Source organism: Sinohyriopsis cumingii, chromosome 15 (assembly GCF_028554795.1).
Source record: "Sinohyriopsis cumingii isolate HCF-2022 chromosome 15, ASM2855479v2, whole genome shotgun sequence".
Taxonomy (NCBI): domain Eukaryota; kingdom Metazoa; phylum Mollusca; class Bivalvia; order Unionida; family Unionidae; genus Sinohyriopsis; species Sinohyriopsis cumingii.
Genome location: NC_142975.1, coordinates 143,770,998 through 143,789,899, shown reverse-complemented (window position 1 = coordinate 143,789,899; position 18,902 = coordinate 143,770,998). Strand labels below are relative to the sequence as shown.

The 18,902-nt window shown below is 35.4% G+C and overlaps 1 protein-coding gene across 1 annotated transcript; it reads right to left on the bottom strand.

Annotated features, from left to right (window-relative positions):
• Window positions 1-13,985: 13,985 nt before the first annotated feature.
• Window positions 13,986-18,761, bottom strand: LOC149782969 (glucose-fructose oxidoreductase domain-containing protein 1-like). The gene has a single exon (XM_089934530.1). It carries the CDS (start codon window positions 18,470-18,472, stop codon window positions 17,285-17,287), a length of 1,188 nt encoding a protein of 395 aa, XP_089790656.1. The 5' UTR covers window positions 18,473-18,761; the 3' UTR covers window positions 13,986-17,284.
• Window positions 18,762-18,902: the final 141 nt, after the last annotated feature.

The window sequence follows — 18,902 nt, the reverse complement described above, 5'->3', positions numbered from 1 at the left end:
CTGCTCATCAGTTTTGTTCTCAGTTTTCCTTTGCCTATTCCCATCGTGGGATTGTCTTATTTGTTTTTGGTTTCCTTCTTTGGTGCTTGTCTCCAGTGGAACCTTTGCCTCTCTTTGCTCTTCATTTTTTTGTTGTTTTAGGGCTTGGTTGGGGTGCTTTTTTAGGGGTCTTGCTACAGGAATTGGGGTTGGGGGCTCTCTGCTGTCTTCACAGGGGAGAGGAGTAGGGGTTGATATGGGTGATTGGTCACCCTCGATTATTTCTCCTATTAACTCTTGATGGGATTGCAATGTCTGTGGTCGTGACCTTCTTATTCGCATTTTAAACAAGTTCTGTGGAACACGCATTCATGATACCATGCTTTTACTTTGCAGCCATTCATGTAGGAGAATATTGGTAATTATTTCTGCATACTCTCTCTCTGTCTCTCTGAATTTTTAAGACATTTCTCCCGTTAATTCCTTTTTTTTTGAATGCCTTACGTGTTATCATCATGGATGTGTGCATTTAAATGCCGAACTTGTGTACGAATTTCTGTATCGACACATCTATTAGAATTTTTAGAAGGATTCCTGTTATGTGTATTTTCCGAAATGCTTTTGTCCCCCACCTATATCTCGTATGATTTCTCGTGCATTCTGTCCGACAGAATCTTCTATTGGGGCCTGGTTTTAATGAAGGATTTTTCTTTTTGGGGAATATGAGAAACATGTCTTTACATCCTCTAATTTTACACATCTTGTTATAAGAACTGACATAGTTTCAGGCCCGCGTGACCTTTTTTCCTTTTCAGTTGCAGACACACAGTTCCCTGCATACCAGCGTTACTCTGGACCATTAGTAATTTGCCCTATAATGTCTCCTTAACAGAAGTTTTCATGTTTCTCTAACACTGGCATTTCTCTTTAGATGGTTCTAATATGTGATGACAAAATAATAAATGTACTTGATGATTGCAAATTATGAATTCTTCATTTTTAGTAGCAGAGATCTAATTTTATTTAATAATGATGAAAATAGTGTTCCACAAAAAAAATGTCGTTTAGTCTTAATGTAACTTTTCATTCATAATTGTGATTTTCATCGATCCGATAGACCAGGCCCTTTTGAATTTTTTGAACGGAACATTTTATTTTTAGCCCCACTTACTGGCACTGCTTTTCCCACTCATATTGAAATGTAACCTGTGTAAAATACTTGCAGTTTGCAATGACGTAATATTAGTTTACATCAACAACGAGGGGAATATAAAAAAGAACAAGTATATTCAATTAATCTTGTGCGCTTGACCTTTGTGATAGAAGGCAGAGTTTTGACCTGCTTGACTGTTGTAATGTTTTCCTTTCTTGAGTTTTAGCGTGATTATAAATCTATGCTCAGAGTTTTTAGTTGTGTTCATATATAGTTTAAGAAGAATCATTGATTTAAATTATTCATTGCAATTAAAAAGTGCGCATTAACGTTTTGGACTAAAATACATCTGTAATTATATCACTGTGATACATCAAGACTATTGGTACATCAGCACATTAAAATTATTGGTACATCAGCACATTCAAGAATAGTTGTATATCAGCACATTTAAGTTTATTGGAATTCATTCTGAACATTCTATATTTTTGGACTGGGATAGAACATTTATGATTATTTGGAATTTAATCCACAATAATGTGTCATTTGGATTTTCGCTTTGTATTCTTGGGAATAACTTGTTTGCTGAATTTTTGTTAAACTTGCTGGTTTCGTTTCTTTCTGGTAAAAGTTAAAGACGATACAGTCGTAACAATTAGACTTCATAAAGTTTTGAAAATATAAAACTCAACGATGGAACGATGAAAATTACATATACAGGAGAGAGAGAGAGAAAGAGACTCACGATTTCTGACATACCAAAATGTTCATCGAAGTTGCATTTTGACATTTGATTTTACAACATTGTTGCATACAAGAGTAAGACGAGTTAATTTTTCGGACGTAACTTCATTTAGACAGACAGACATACTCTGGCCCTCGGTATTAAGCGTACACAAGTATAGTTATGTTTTTAATGAAATTAAAACCTGAAAGAAAAACTGAAAGAAGTTAACATTCTCTTGAGTCTTAATTCCAATCAAGGTAAATAAACAACTTGTAGATCTTAATTGTTAGGACTTAGCATACTCACCCATAAAGACAGTATAGCTGTCCTCAGAGGCGTAGCTATGATATTTTGCGCCCGGGGACGAACTATAAAATTGGCGCCCCAGCCCCCTCCCCGTTTAATCACATTTTTGAATATTACCCTTGTTTACTTATTATAATGTAACGTTGTAAGCCTCATTTTGGCGCCCCTGTACCTTGGCGCCCGGGGACATATGTACCCCCCTGCTCCCCACCCCTCCCCAGCTACGCCTCTGGCTGTCCTTGACTGTCATAAAAGACAAACATCTGAAGCAAAAGCAAATGTTAGGAATTTATTGAGATTGTAAGCGTCTTTCTTGGTGGAATTTAATATGGATAGACCTTGTATGCTGAAGGGAGGCTGAATATTTCCTCTAACAAAAAAAAAGATATGAAAAGCATATCCTCTCTAAATAGGAAAACCTAAGCTCAACAGCATCACACCAAGGGCATGTTTTATATCACGTCCGCGCCCAAAAAACTTTAAAATTCTTTGCCATAATCAAAACCTTAAGCAAAGGCCATAAATTAAAAAGGGGAGAAAGGCAAAAGAACTGGCCCAACAGGATTACATGCTTAGAGGGAAAGGAATACGAGTCTAAGTTCATTTCAACAAGGGAAGACAAAACTACCCAAAACATTAGGATAGAACAAAGCGGCGCAACCTCGTCCTAAATAGTTTTTCAAAATTATGTACTTCATTATTTTTCAACAAACAAATAAACATTGAAAGGGAGGTGATGTAAAACAACATTATCATTAATATAACCATTATTGTTAAACAAAACGAGCTGACATCTCCAAGCCATAACCAGTAAATTATGCTGAGATGAGGCAGGGGGTCCAACATAACATGATACAGCAGAAAAGAAAAACACAATCAGGGTCTCTCTCTCTCTCTCTCTCTCTCTCTCTCTCTCTCTCTCTCTCACACACACATACACACACGCATCCACATTACACTGCAGTCGTATCCTTATTTTGCATACAGCCAATCGGAAAGCCAACCACTTCCATGGCAACATAGCACAAACTGACCTTTAGTCACTGAATCGTTATATTATGATTTGCATCAACGCTACCATCATCAACCGCTATTTCAGACCTAACCTTAAATCAGACCCTCATCCGTGATAATATTTAGATTAGGGCTGATATCACATATTCATTAAAACCTGCACAAATTTGCAGTTACTTTTGGCTGCATACGTCGGTGTACATTTTATATACTTAACATATTTCTTGCGGCTGTGGAGCTACCGTCGGCTGAAGGGTTCTTTTGGTGACATGTACATTATATTTCCGGAGTAAATCCTATTTCTGTTGACAACCCTCCGTCCTGTGGCCACTTTGAATTTCGCGCTAGATATGGCTGTTACCAATTACTGGCATGTGTTCCGGAAAGATTTGCATGCAGCAAAATTGTAAATTTCAAACATTGTTAGCGACTTAAACATTTCTCGCACAATCTGATGTTTTTTTTTTTTTTTTTGTTTTTTTTTTGTAATTGTATTGTTCTCCAAGTCTGCATTGTTGTGATTCCAAGATTACCACTAACACAATTAATTTATCAATATGCTCCGGATATGTATTTGAAATAATCACACATATTTTGGACCTCCTTGACAATCTGTATGATACTCCTCTTTGTTTATCTCTTTTGTTTATCTCAGCTTGGTTGAATATGGTACAGCTATTGTTTCTGTATGTGGGTACTCCACACTAATGTCTTCTTTCTTCTGATGGTCTTTCCGGTATTGATCCAATCTTCTTTAATATATTGTCACTTTCGTAGCATTTACCACATTTTCTGGTAAACTATTCGTATGTCTGCTACTTGGTTGGTGAAATGATGTTTCCCTATGTCAAGACTTCTGAACTTTTAGTTTGCATCCACCACTTGTATTATCATGATTAACTTGGGCTGCTGCTTTCCGTTCATAAATCCCAGACAAGATATTAAAAGTCTCCAAGGTGCCTGAGGTATTTAAAAGTTAATAATTTCAGAATCTGTAGCTGCTCTTGATAAAATTTATCTTTCAGACGATGTAACATTCTGGTAGTTCTTCTTTGCACATCTTTTGATTCAATTTCTTTTTTATATGGATAACACACACTGTTCACATATTCTAAGGTCCGACGAGAGTTTTGAATATTAGGCTCAAAGATTTATAGCCGAAAAGGTTAATGTACGTTGTATAATGCCAACTATCTGACTGCCATTGTTGACCTGAATCCGAATATATTTGTCAAATGCAAAGTGCTTCCTTCTCCATCTCCACCACTTATAAGCCAGTCATGCCTCTATCCTACTTGCTTATAGTGTAATGAGGGTCATAATATACTTTTTGTTTGTTCACATGTCTTAGAAATTACGTTATTGCAAGGGCAGTATTTCCAAAGTAATCATGAAAATAAGTCATTGTAAATCCAACACGACAAAAATTAAAGTGACTCCATTTCCAAGGTCAGGGTCACATTTCCTATGCCGTGGCATAGACCCTTAATATATATCTTGAACAGATCGTGTATAAAACAACTTTTGTGATTGGTTATCTCAAGATCACTCATTAAATTTCAAACATGTACATTCAAGCCTAGACAATGTGAATTATTATTATAATACATTATACATTTCACAACTAAAATTATCTTTTAACTGCAGGGTTACCCACATAATTATGTGGGGGAAACATAGTGGTCAGCTATCAAGGTTTACGAATGTAGTCCAAAACATGTTTAGAGCTGAAATCCGGGGGGGGGGGGGCAGTGCCCCCCTTCCCCAATGTGTGAGAGAGAGTGTTCTTTTGGATATCGGGGGAGGAAATTGCAGTAAAGTGACTTGCCGAAAGACACCATGGCAGACCCTGCACTGCTCAAGTTGTGGCAAGTCGTGGGTCCCATATGGAAGGGTGAGTATATGACAAATATTACTATCAGGACACATTAGCCACTGAACCGTATGTGTGTGCATATGCATCTTTATGTGTGTGTATGTGTAGGATGTTCTCAGTCATTATCTTGGCTATATAGTGTACAGTATTCTATCACTGTGGTAAGAAAACTGAAGAATATCAGAGGGGAAGAATATGTATAGAATTTTGACTCCATTTGATATTCTGACACTTTCTAACAAACAGTGACAAAATTTCAAAGGCCTGTGAATAAAGGCAAAAAGGTAAAAAAAAATCAAAGTCCAATTTGCAAAATATAAATAGCATTCTTCAAAAATGACCAAGACTTAAGCTTGGACACATAATTATTGGATACATTCCTGGGCAGAGGTGTCCACTATTAGAAGCCTCTTATGACATGCAGGAGGGGCATCCAGAGACAACTTGAGATCAAGATCCTGACATGCACAAAACAAGAGGCTTTACTCTTTTTTGCCTTTATGTTTGTCCTGTATGCATTGTTTGTGTGTGAATACCAACACTTAATTGACATGTTGACGTCAGATTGTGCTTATGTGATGTTAAACCCTCCCTCATCTTCGCTAGCCAGGGTTGCGATATGTTTCCCTATGTACAGTAGATAGGGTACAATACTGGAACCTTGGCTAGCGAAGATGACCCTCTCTATGCATACATACAGCATTCTGTTAGAAACTGCACAGAATGAATAAGCATCCAACGCAGGATTAGTCTAGAAATAGTATAAGTAGAAATGTATTAAAGTCATACAGAATGCAGTCTCCTCCACTCTTACCAACTGTATTGCCATAAAAAAGAACTTATTCTGCCCACGAGTCAGATCTTTTTTATTTATTATTTATTTATTCTTTAAATTGCCAGTGGGAATTTGTAGATTGCTTGCATGATAAAAAAAAAAGAGAAAAAAAAAGAAGAAAACTTGGACACCTGAATGAACAAGAGTGTAGCAATATCCCTCCAGAAGAGCACTAAAATAGCAATGTCATCATTGGCCTTACTTTGCAAAAGTAATTGCTGCAGATAAAAAAAAGATCTAAAAGTACTACACTTTCACTTTACATGTGGCATTCATATGAACTTGATGATAGATAGTGTTTACATTTTAGTCTGGATTGCACTGTGTTAAATATTAAATTTGATTAAACAATATCTAATGTCAAGTTCCTGGCTAGTATAGTGTAAGTTGTTTTGAAAGATTAACAAGACATAACACATTTTAATAGCAATAATCCTTTGAGATATTTTTTTCTAAAATAGTCTTTAAAAAAATCAGCATCGATATGTAAGCTTTGGAGACAATTACAATAATACTTTGTCAAGGAAAAGAAGGCAAACTTCAGATTTATCTAGTGACTATACTACAAGACAAGGAAATATGAAAATATGAATCATATACTGTATTTTATTAAAAAAATCTTTTAAATTATTATGGCAATGGACATGTTTCATGTTGAGTTTATACTTTGAAACTTAGAAAGAAAGTCAGAAATGTCTGATTACGTCTTCCAGTAGGAAGGGGAGACAACTCACTTTAACAACACCTGTGAACCAAGTACTATATTTAGTTACTCCCATTCTGAATACGAAGCACACATGTACACTGCATTTATCACTCGCTAGTATTTAAGCTTTCCAACTTTCTAGATTATTAAACTAATGTTCTGCTTCACTGTGATTATCAGCCCATCGAAAGTAATGCCTGTAGATGTAGCTAGGAATCAGTCCTCTAGATCCAACTAACAAGTCTAAATAATGCAGTAATATTTTTTGTTGTTAAACTGACTTTTGGGTTAATAAAATTTTTTATGGGAGTAGTTTGTGTCAAAATATTAAACAGGGTAAACTGTACACTGAATGTGTACAAGCTGTGGTCTGACACTTGATTATATCCAAGTATTTACATCATAAGGTGTGGCTTCACAAATAGTTTGTTCTGCCAGCACCCTGCAGGAAGTTGGATATACCTGCTGTACACAGTGTATTCACTACTGTGGAATGAATCATATATAGGAAAATGAATATGAATATATAACATATAATCAGACATGGAGTATAGTAAATCCATGGTCACTGAATTTTGCTGGATTCCTATGCAAATGAAAACAAAAACTTCTGTCTTTCCAGCAAAGAAGGGAGCCATTGGTTTGTACTATCTAATGAAACTCCCTTGTAAGCATGTTATCTCAACTACCAATTAGCCAAACCAGACCAAATTTAGATAAATTAGGTAGGTTGCAAGACTTGATTGGGTTCTGGTAACTAACAATGATTTTCAATTAGTTTTTGAATATTTAGGACTTGGCACTTTTCAGGACAAAACTTTATAAGCATGACTATGCAATGAGTACTTGAGGTAGACATCAAATTTTGGTATGCATTTTTGTACTAATAAGTAGATTACCTAATTAGATGTTCAGACCATTTCACCAACAAGTTCACAACTTTGTAACAAGTTTATGAACTTTGTGGACTTGGACTTTGGGTGGGGAATCTTGTTACCATGATTAAGTGAAAATCACTTCAGGCATAACAATAAAATCTAGTATGATGTTAGTTTTAATGTCTACAATCTCGTTAGATTTTCAGACCCACTACTGCAAATTTTTCCTTGTAAAAATATCTAGAAAAAATGAGCAAGTCCAAAAACCTGGTTAGGTTCTGGTGACTGTGACCTTATTTCCATTTTTGTTTTAGTTTTTACTTTAAAAGTTTCTAGACATGGCAAACCTTAGAAAGCAACAGGCATCGGATATAGATAAATGGTGTAAGCATATTTATATTCATATGTATATAACTTCATTTTCAAGCCACTAAAGTGCAAGTTTTTTGTTGTTGTCTGTTTAAACTAATGTTTAAATATTATGGACTTTTTTAAATACAAAATCCACTTGAATTAAGACAAATGTAATTTGGTATGCATGTTTGGATGCATAAATAGATGATCTCAAATAATTTTAATGAAATTATAACAATTTTTCAATTATTCTTTTGCTATTTTAATTTACTGGAATTGTTTCTGACAGAAATTGCAAACAATCTTGTTTCAGTTTTTGTGTTGCTTTTTGGTCTAATAGTGTCTATAAAGTATATGCATTGTAGGAGGGTGAAAAAGGTCTACACTGCATGTAAGAAAGATATATCACAGTGTAACCTGCCCTAGTAGAAATGTCATCATAAAGACACTTGATTTTAAAGGACAAGATTTCTAAGTCGTGTCTTGTTATCTATTCTCTTACAAATGGTTTTCAAGATACCTTACTGATAAGCGAATATCAGTTCCTTCATGCAAATTGGTGACTAATGATCTCTGAAATCTGTTTATGGTCTACAGAACTAAAATTAGGTCAGATTTGGTCCCACGATATCATATGCATCTTTATCATATAATTACTTCCCTTCTAGGTACAAAATTTCACCCTTAGACTTTAACAGTAAGAGACTTTCACTATCACAATTCAAACTATAACTTTTTCCTTTTGTCAAGTACCAGTGTAACAGAATGATATTGACTATGGGGTGTGTAGCAAAATCTACTTTCAAAACAAATTCTGTGTACTTTTTAAGATTTTTTTCCCCACAACATTATTTTAACAATCAATATTGGAAATTAAAACTAAATACCATGATCTACAAGGTCAAAGCTTTTTAAGACAAGATACTAAAGTGGGCCTGATATCACTCACCTGGCTGATATTGGTCTAATAGTCAAATGTAAAACAAGTTGCTGAAACAGTTTGGGTCAGTAAGATGTTTTCTCCAGATGATTCTTCCAGTGCTATTGATTGCATATATTATGAAAATAATTATTTCATAGTTTCTCCTTTTTTCATCTTCATCGATATATAATTGACATTTAATGGCATATCTGCATCAATACTGAAAGGTTATTATATCAGGATACTTCTGACAAACTTCTGTTTAGTGTTATTATGAGATAAAGTTGTTTAAACGTTTATTTATTTCTAGTAACAGCAGCTTTATCTGATCAGCATCATTTACATAAATCTGAAAGGCTTTCAAAATTGAATACTTTCAGTAAAATTTGTTTAAATCCTGTGGTATGAGAAAACAGAATTTTATATTTGTAAGTAACAGCAGACATATTTGATGGCAGATCTGCATAAATTATAAAAATTTAAAAGACCATATACAAGGATGTTTTTGACAAAATTCAGTTGTATTTTGTTGAAAAGTTTAAAGAATTTTCATTTATAATGATGGTCATATCTGACTGTGAATCAGCATAATTTTCATTCAAATATTATCATATTCTGTTGAGTGGTTTTCAAGAAAAATGTATAGGTTTGTCGATTTTATAGCTTTGTATATTTTAGAAACAGAGGCCATATTTCATGTTAGATTGGCATCAATCTAAACTGTCTGTATGGTAGTCAAATTTTCTTACAAGGCCTAAAATAACATAAAATGATTATAAAAATTTGCTGTGTCATGAGAAATGGCATCATACATTGCAATAAAAACAAATTCTAGCTACCTGGGCACTTAAATGAAGTGGTGCAAACACATGGAGCATATATAATACAATACAGAGGCTTCAGTTAACATTACACCAGACAGACCTTTCAACACATCTGTCATAATTATTTAACAATTCCTTATCCAATTACCTAAAGCCAATTTGATGGCTATCAAATGAGGTCTGGCTTGATTAGTTTTGTAATATTACATAATGTGGGATGCAACTGTGAATCTTTCCCACAATGAGGACTTAAATATAGGAAATTACAGAGTAATTCTGAGCAGAAATAACTCAACTTAATTTGTTCAAATTTGACAGTTAACTTTCCATAATACAAAGAGATAGATCTTTAAATTTTGATAAAAATTGTATACACACTTTATTATGCAACTAAGACAAGGTAAGGTTTTGAGCAATTCTGTAAAAGGTCTGTGTCTTGTGGACTTGTCAAAAGCACAAGCAATGGGCTTTCGCATCAAGCATACTAATTAAATATGCATGGAAAACTACAATGTCAAAACATCGATGGCTTTACATCAGATTTCATTTTCTGAACATGTGAAGTGAAAAATCATGATCCTGCTATAAATTATACTATTAATAAGGTGATGTAAAAAAATTGGTAATTATTTTTTATAAATTCATAGTTATTGTTTTATAGATGAAAGGTGACTGAAATCTACATTCTAGGGAGACAGTAAAAAAAGAATATTACTTTGTTTACAATAAGTGACATAACATGTGCAAGTAAAATGTTTTACTGGTTAAAATGTTTAAAAATAGAGGATTTTAACAATCACAGATAATCAAGGTAATGCTGGTTATTGAATTATCTCATTAACTCATTAATCCATGGGGGCCCCGAGTGGCCGAGTGGTCTTAAGTGCTCACCGTTCTGGATCACTGCCATCTGACCTCTGTCTGCATGTGTTTGAGTCCAAGGCTCGGCTAGTGTGGGTACATGGGAAAGCCTGCCAGTAGCTTCTCATGGGTTGGTTCTTCCCTGGGTTTTCCAGGGTTCTTCCTCCACCAGTTATACTGGCCGCCATGTATAGCCTATCTTGTGCTGAAAAATGGCGTTAAACCCTAGAACAACAACAACATTAATCCATGGAGATTTTAGTCATTTTTGCCTGAAATATGAGTAGGAAACATATTTTGGGGGCTGCTTCAAATACAGCCAATAAAATCTTCATCCAAGTGATTTCTGTTTGGCCTCGTGCCTAGTTGTGTTAGAAATGTTATTTTTCATTGTCTATTTTGCTCACGCATGTCCGGAAAGGTAAAAGTTGGATTTTGTTGTGTTGCATATTGGACCAGTCGTTTTCATGTCCTGGCCACTTTTTATTTGAAATTCACAACTTATCCTACTTTTTGCAAAAGTTGGCCAGTCTTTGTGCAGTTCAGACCAGTCTGCCTTAGAACTGAGGCCAAAAAGTCTAAAATCTGGACACAAAATCCGATTCAGACAGGCAAATCTTTGGTGCAAAAATATTGGGTCTCAAAAAATGTTGTTCTCTCTGTATTATGTAATGCGAGTAGAAAATTCAGATTATTTGGTACATGTATCTATGTAGAACTGAGTTCAGAAGTAGGGTACTATCTCCTGACATGCAAACATGGCACCAGGGGTTAATGAGTTGATCCAAAGCAAGGTTTCAGTGTGAAATATGTTTATATGCCAAAAGTAGTGTTGTACTTTAATTAAGAGTTCCCAGATTTGCTAAAACAAATGTGGCCTTTGTCAAACTACCAGCAAATGCGTAGGAGCAGAGATGCAGAAGACTACAAATAAAACTGAAGGTCTACAAAGCCAATGTGTTGCCAACTCCTGTATGCTTGTGAAATCTGGCCAGTGTACAAACACCATGGCCTGCCACTGGAAACCAATGAGGACAAGATGGCAAAAATGGGTCCCAGTCAGAGATTCTCACACTGGTAGGCATTCCAAGAATCCACACTCTGCTGAAATCATGAAGAGCAAACCAAAGCAGCATCTCCTGTCAAGTGTGCCACAGACAGTTCTGGGCACGAATTAGCCTGATCAGCCACTCTTGTACTCATAGAAACCAAACCAGTTTGTGATGTTTTGGTCATTTTCAAACTCAGAGGATGAACAACAGCTGACACTTTAGAGCAAGCTGAGGTGTATTCAAACATAGATATTTTGGAATTTGGCAACAACATGTATCAGCATGATATAATGGGCAAAACAACCAGATTTACTTCTTCGATGACAGAGTATGGCTCTTTAATAGTTGTATGTGAGTTGACTTTTCAACAAATTTCTTCTAAAACTGGACAGGACCATGTTACATTGACAGGAAGTTTAGAAATCACACTGTCAGACTCAGAGATTGTAAGGGTAACAACATGCCCAGGTCATGTGCTCATGCAAATGGGAATTTTTTTATAAACATACCCATTAACCCAACTAAAACAATTTTCTAGGGATAGGGCAGCAAACATATACCTAAACATTAGAAGATGATACCTCATCTGACAACAATGCCAATACATATTCAGACACCTGAAATGGATCTCAAGGTGTCCAAGTGGCTAAGAATCAATAAAATCCTACACTGTCAGCAAAACAAAAGAGGCAATTGGCACAAGGTTAAGTTTGCGAGCAGGAAAGCTAGTAGATTCATTAAGATTGCTTGTCTCTAGCTGTCACGAAAGAATTTCATAATGCTAAGACAATGTCAGGCAAAAGAAGAAAACATCAATATCAGAACAGTAATAATGATTTTTTTTGCAATTAAAAAGTTTAAACAAGCCATGGAGCATAATAATTTATATCAAGTACATTCAGGTAGTATATTTATGCTCCTCTGTTAAATCTATCAAGCTCAATATTATTTACTCATAGAATGATTAATACCATGATTTGTAAAAGTGAAGGAATTGAGATGCAGCTACCAAATGATAAATCCAAAATGGTATGCCAGTATCTGCCAATATGATGAATTGTTGTAATGAACACGGGTCAGTGCATAGTCACGTTACCTGTAGGGTGTACATATAGTACGGAACCATTAAGAAGCATTGTAACTCCTTTTCCAAGCCGAGTTGACAAAATAGATTATATTTTTTTATGTCGAAGTTGTAACATGTCAGTTATTAAATGTCAATATGAAACTTGGAATATTAAGTTTGATTTAGGTCAAAATAAATGAGCGTGTTAGGTTAGCCAATTATTCAGTTAGTGAGTTCTGCAGCTTAGTCAGCAAGTTCAGCTGGAGTCGAGTTAGTGTTCAGTTTTATGATCTTGAGTTGTATAAAGTGGATATGATGGTCTTTTCATATCTAACAAAATGATGGAAGTCTACATAATATAGTATGGTAACTAAGACAAACTATATTTTTGAACTGACAGCCAATGTACCATGCTCACTTATAAGTCAAGTCCAATTGCAAACTGCGCAAACCAAGATCTGCCATTGCATAAAGTACTGGCAGATCTGGGTCTGTGCAGTTTGTTAAAAGTAATCAGTAAAACAAACAAGACAGACCTTAATCTGCAGGTGCATTATGCTGTGGCAAATCAGGATCTTTGTTGTGTGCAGTTTGACTAGACTTACAAGTGAGTATATATGGTACTACACATGCTATATTGTAATTATATAAAATCTCTGACTATATGCCACAAAGTAGAACTTGAGCTTATTCCCCATAGAACACAAATCCCCTCATTAATCCTGTGATAGTATTTTGCAAGAATTCATTCCTCTGTTTCGAATATTTGAAATAACTAAATATCTTGAAGCAAAATTTAGCCACAGATGCAGGAATTCAACAGAACAGGGGCTGAACACTTGTTTGGACAATGGTCCAGAATCCACATTTTTTATCAATAGGTCCAACTACTTGCCCACCAAAAGTCTGGTGGACTTGGTCTCAACTGAATAATAACAAGTGTACTGAACAATGTTGTTGTTGTTGTTGTTGTAGGGTTTAACGCCATTTTTCAGCACACGATAGGCTATATATGGCGGCCAGTATTAATGGTGGAGGAAGAACCTGGGAAAACCACGGAAAGAACCACCGACCCACTAGAAGCTACTGGCAAGCTTTCTCACATACCCACATTAGCCAAATCCGAGACTCGAACCAACGCAGACAGAGGTGAGATGGCAGTGATCCGTAACGGAGAGCGCTTTAGACCACTCGGCCACTGAACAATGTAGATAAGATATTGACAAAAAGTTGAAATGAAACAGTGGGATCTAACAGGAAAATACATTTCTCATTGTAAATATTTACTGCACAGAATAATATGCACTGTGTTACATACTTGGTATGGCTTCGAAGAATTGTTGGGATCCAGCTACTATAGGACTGGGACCCTGTATAAATTTAATTCCCATGACTGGGACAGTAGGATAAAAAAAAAACAATAATCCGCCCCTGAAGAAATGGTATGAAAAGATTTAATTTTGATTATATTACAATGTACACTTTGGGTTTAACTGTCTATAATGAAGAATGTATTTAAATGCAAAATATTCAGTATACATACTCAGCCTGAACAACTGATGTAAAATAAATAAAAGTATATACATTAAATAAAACTACATACATTAACTGCATATTCTTAACTTTTAAGTCTCTCTATATGACTGGGTAAATGAATGTATGCGAGAAACTTGTGATAATTATTAAAAAAATAATAACAACAATAATAATTTATTGATAGAGGCTGAATCATTTAGTGAAGGACTATTCTTCCTTGAGGACCTCTTTACAAAATAGCATAACAATCTGCATCATATAGAAGATAGCAGTGGTTACTATTAATTTTTAAACATACCATTAGTATCATAAACACTAAATTCCATTATAATCTATTTAGTAACATATACATAATGCTGATATCCCTTCTTAAATACTGGAATATTTCATGCAGATTTTATATGCAGTGGCAGCTTGTTCCACAGAACAGTAACAGAGTATTGAAAGCTTTTCTTAAATTGGACTGTTCTTGGTTTTGGTCTTTGAAGGTTTCCATTTCATGCTGACCTCAGCTGATAATGTGCTGAATAAGGCATGGATAAATCCTGAAGATACTCTAGTGCAGGTCATGTAGACATTTACATAAAAGACTTGTCTTGAGAAAATCAATTCTTTCATATATTGGATATCTCAGCAAATAATGTTTTCAATGAACAATCGAAAGATGAATCTAAAATAATGCATGCTGCCCCTTTCTGAAGTTTATAAATCCTATCAAGCTGAGATTTAGAAGTTTCCACCTACAGCTGAAAAACAGTTCATTGTTGCAAGAATATATGAACTGTATAATAAAATTTGAGTTTCTGTAGGTAAATATTTTTTGATTCTGCTGAGCATGGCAATTTTGGATGAAGTTGCTTTACTAAGCTTGAAATGCTGGGGTTGTAACACAGATTCTTCCATTGCCCAGCAGGGCTAGCTCATATGAAAATCAACTGACCCTCCCAATCATATCTAATAACGAATTTGGAAAATTTACCTAGCCCTGTGGGCCTATGACTGTCACTATTAACTGTCCCTTTTCAAAACCCTCAAGCCACAAACTGGTGGATCAGCAGCTAAACTGATCCCTGATAATGACACCAATATAATTAAACAGGTCAAATAGTTATAATTCATTCCATGCAGGATTAGAACCACTCAGTGCTGTTGCATGAGAGATTGGTAAATAAGTACTGGAACTTGTGCCATGGGTTCAAATTCTGCTTGGAATGAATTACAACTATCTAACTTTTTGGCTGTGGTACAATAGTGTTCTTTCTCCCTCCAGGGCTCAAAGTCAACAATAGACTGCTAGCCCGAGGCAAGTAAATCAACAGTAGACTGCTAGCCTGAGGCAAGTAAATTTTCCAAATTTAATAGTCTGATGACTCATTAATCTCAATATGTGACTGACATTGTTTTGTGGGAAGGATGACTGATGAGCAAATGTCTCACTCATTTTGTCCTTCTGGCTACAAAGAAATATATGTTAACTTTTAGACCAGCTCTGTCTGTCTGTCTCTTTCTTGGTAGCTAGCTAGGTAGAGAGTTACGTCTGAAAATTGGAAAATACAAATTTGGTTCTTTGAATTAAATTGATGTTTGTTCTAAAACTGATGTATTAATAAAAAATGATAATAATCAATAATGTATCATTATAGCCAAAACTGCTGTCAGGCATCTTTGTCCTCATTCTCAATACACTCTTTGCTTGGGAGACAAAATCTAACACAGGAATGGAGAAAGGGTCTATGGAATAAAATGTGAAAATGAATGGAAAACAGCTGGATATGTGTTGAAATGTAACAGGATGCAAGATTGCATGAATTTCCATATAACCATCTTTGCTAGCCAAGGTTCCGATATGTTAACCCAATGTACATCTTGCAGATCGAGCAGATATTTCCGTGCTTCGGGTCCGTGAATTACATTGGATGTGGCAGCAAGCCACTATATCCAATCAAAATTAAGTTGTTAAAATTTGAACACTGTTTCTCTATGATCGAGACAAAAGGAGCACACAACTTGAATGGACTCATAAATAAGCAATTTTTCACTGCCCGTCTGTGTTGGTACAAATACTTTTTACTCAAATGCACCTGTAATTGCTTCTCTCCGATACATAATAATACTTTTGATGTTAATCTTACAAACTATCATTTTAAAGTCAATTGCCACCACCATTTTCAGCCAATGTACAATGCACAGCTTTACACACCATTGCTCAGTTGGCATTACATACTATGGGAGGCAACTCAAGAAATCCAATAGATTTCACTAGGACAAAGCACTAAAATATCTGCTCAGTCCACCAAGGTGTAGATAGGGTGAACATATCAGAACCTTGGCTAGCAAAGATGCCCTTAAACTGAATGTCCTGCTTAAAAATGATCATGTGTGTGAGAATCATGCAGTTAATTTACTCTGAAGGTAACAAAACCTGCAACATTTATGATTATTAACACAGTTTGATCTGATCATGTAAGCACTTGACTTTTACATGAACCACCATAATCGAGAGCTTATTTAGTGACTTTTGCAATTTTTTTTAGCAGTGAGATGCTTTTATTAATTATCAAGTTATTAAACGTCTTGTACCAACTGCATTTAGTAAGGCTGTACTAAGGCAGAAATGCACTTTTTGCTATTCTTTGGTCATGGTTGTTACAAGTTTGTGTTGGATGAAGCAACACTCTGGACAAATGTTTCAGTGCCATCCATGCAGAATAGTGAAAATGATGCTGCAGGTGATTGTCTACCCCTTACAAAGGCTCTGTCTGTGGCAATGTCTCCGCTGTTGCATGTAATTCTAATGCATGTTGTAAGAAATTATCAACACTGCCATGCTAATAATGACGTTAAGACAATTACCGGTATTCTGTCTTTATTCATTAAATGTTATTTATCACATTTGTTGAAAAGTACATATACTGTAAGGGGTCTATTCAGATACTGTTGTCATATAAAACCACTCCCCCATCCCTAAATAAAAATATCCCCTCCCTGAAATTCCTAGTAATTGCCCTATGTGCCAGTGAGGGGGATTCGCCTTCTGTGTAAAAACTGTGGAGAAATAAATCTTTTTTATGTCATAGGTTTCCTGAAACATATGGCCACTGATCATTAAGTGAATGGTTGACAATCTCAACATTTGCTTATATAAGAGTACAAAAAAGTAGATAAAAACTTCTCAGTTTCAATAACAGTCATATTTTATTGGAGAGGATATGTACTCCTCTTGGATGTAACTGATAGAAGCCCATTAGGTTCAGGCTCCTCCTTGATGATCTTGATTTTCACCCATTCTTTAACCTTGTCTGATTTTCTGATGGCATCAATGACAGTTTGGACATACAAGCAATCCTCAAAAGATGCTGCATTGGTAATTGGATCCTGGCGGTAATACTGTCGCTCTTGCTCTTTTTCAAAAGCCTCTTTGACAGCTTCCATCATCCGTATAATTCCTTTTAGGTATGGAGTTGGTATCTCTACTCTATTTCTTTCAGAGATTCCATAACGTTCCTCCTCCTTGAAATTGATGGGATCAAAGTGAAGCAGTTCCTCACGCATTGATTCATTTTTGTGCCCATAGAGGTCAGCACCTCTAGCCATCAGACGTGCTTTGGTCCCTACAACTGTAATCTCATGAATGAAATTTCCAGGCATATTGGAGTTTATGGTAGCTGTGACACACGCACCTTTATCAAGATCCATTTGAAAGGAACAAAAATCATCACTAGTAATTTCTCTGATACCTTTGATCTTTTCAGTTTGTTTGGTGTATGTCTTCAGCATTCCATTAACACGTACAGCTTTCTGTGAAGTAAGAAACATGATGATATCAATAACATTGCTTCCAATGGTATTTAGTACCCCACCACCCATCATCTCATCACAAGTCCAGTCAAACTTGTCTCTCAGATAGTTCCCAAAATGAACCTTGATTTCGCAAATTATTATGTCACCAATATAACCATCATCAATGTATTGTTTCATTCGAGTAATAGTTGGAAGGAAGCGAAGTCCATATATCATTCTTGAGATAAGTTTTGGATAATAACCCGCTGCATGCACCATACGCACAGCCTCCACCTGTGTTGGTCCTGATGGGGTACCACACAAGACATGCTTTCCAATGCCAAGAGCTTTGACTGCAATTGGTGACTGTAAATGGGGTGGGCAGCTTATAAGAACTAAGTCAACATCTTTATGCAATAAAATCTCTTCCACTTTGTTAGTAGTGAAAGGAATGTGAAGATCATCTGCAAGTTTATCAGCCTCATCTTTGGTCTTTCCCCACAAGGCTACAACATTAAAACCACAGGACTGCAGAATTGATACAATAGACTTAATATTGGAGGTAGTTGCAAATACACCTATACCCGGGAGCATTTTCTTCATTCCTCTGATAAGATGAGAATGACTGTGGTCCTTTCACTTAGCCTAATACTTGAGATCCGAGATCTGAATATTTTTTTTTATATACTGAAGTCATTACATTTCTGCACCTTAGCCACTACAAGTGTAGTCGAATTAAATTTTTAAAACATTAAAATTTGCTTTCAAACATAAAATCAACTGCACCTGATGGCTGCATAATTATCATCTTGTACTATTAAATTTCTTCCTTACTAGATCAAATACTCAAATTTCTTCTGCAAATTCTCAAACGAATTACGGATAGTCGTAACCAGCATGAGAAACTTACATTATAGATAAAACATCATATCTGAAATATATGTGTCAGATTTAGTATAATGTACTTATAACACATATTTGATATTGATTGTCGCGGGTTTTAATTTTATAAAAATTGTAACATTTTAGGATA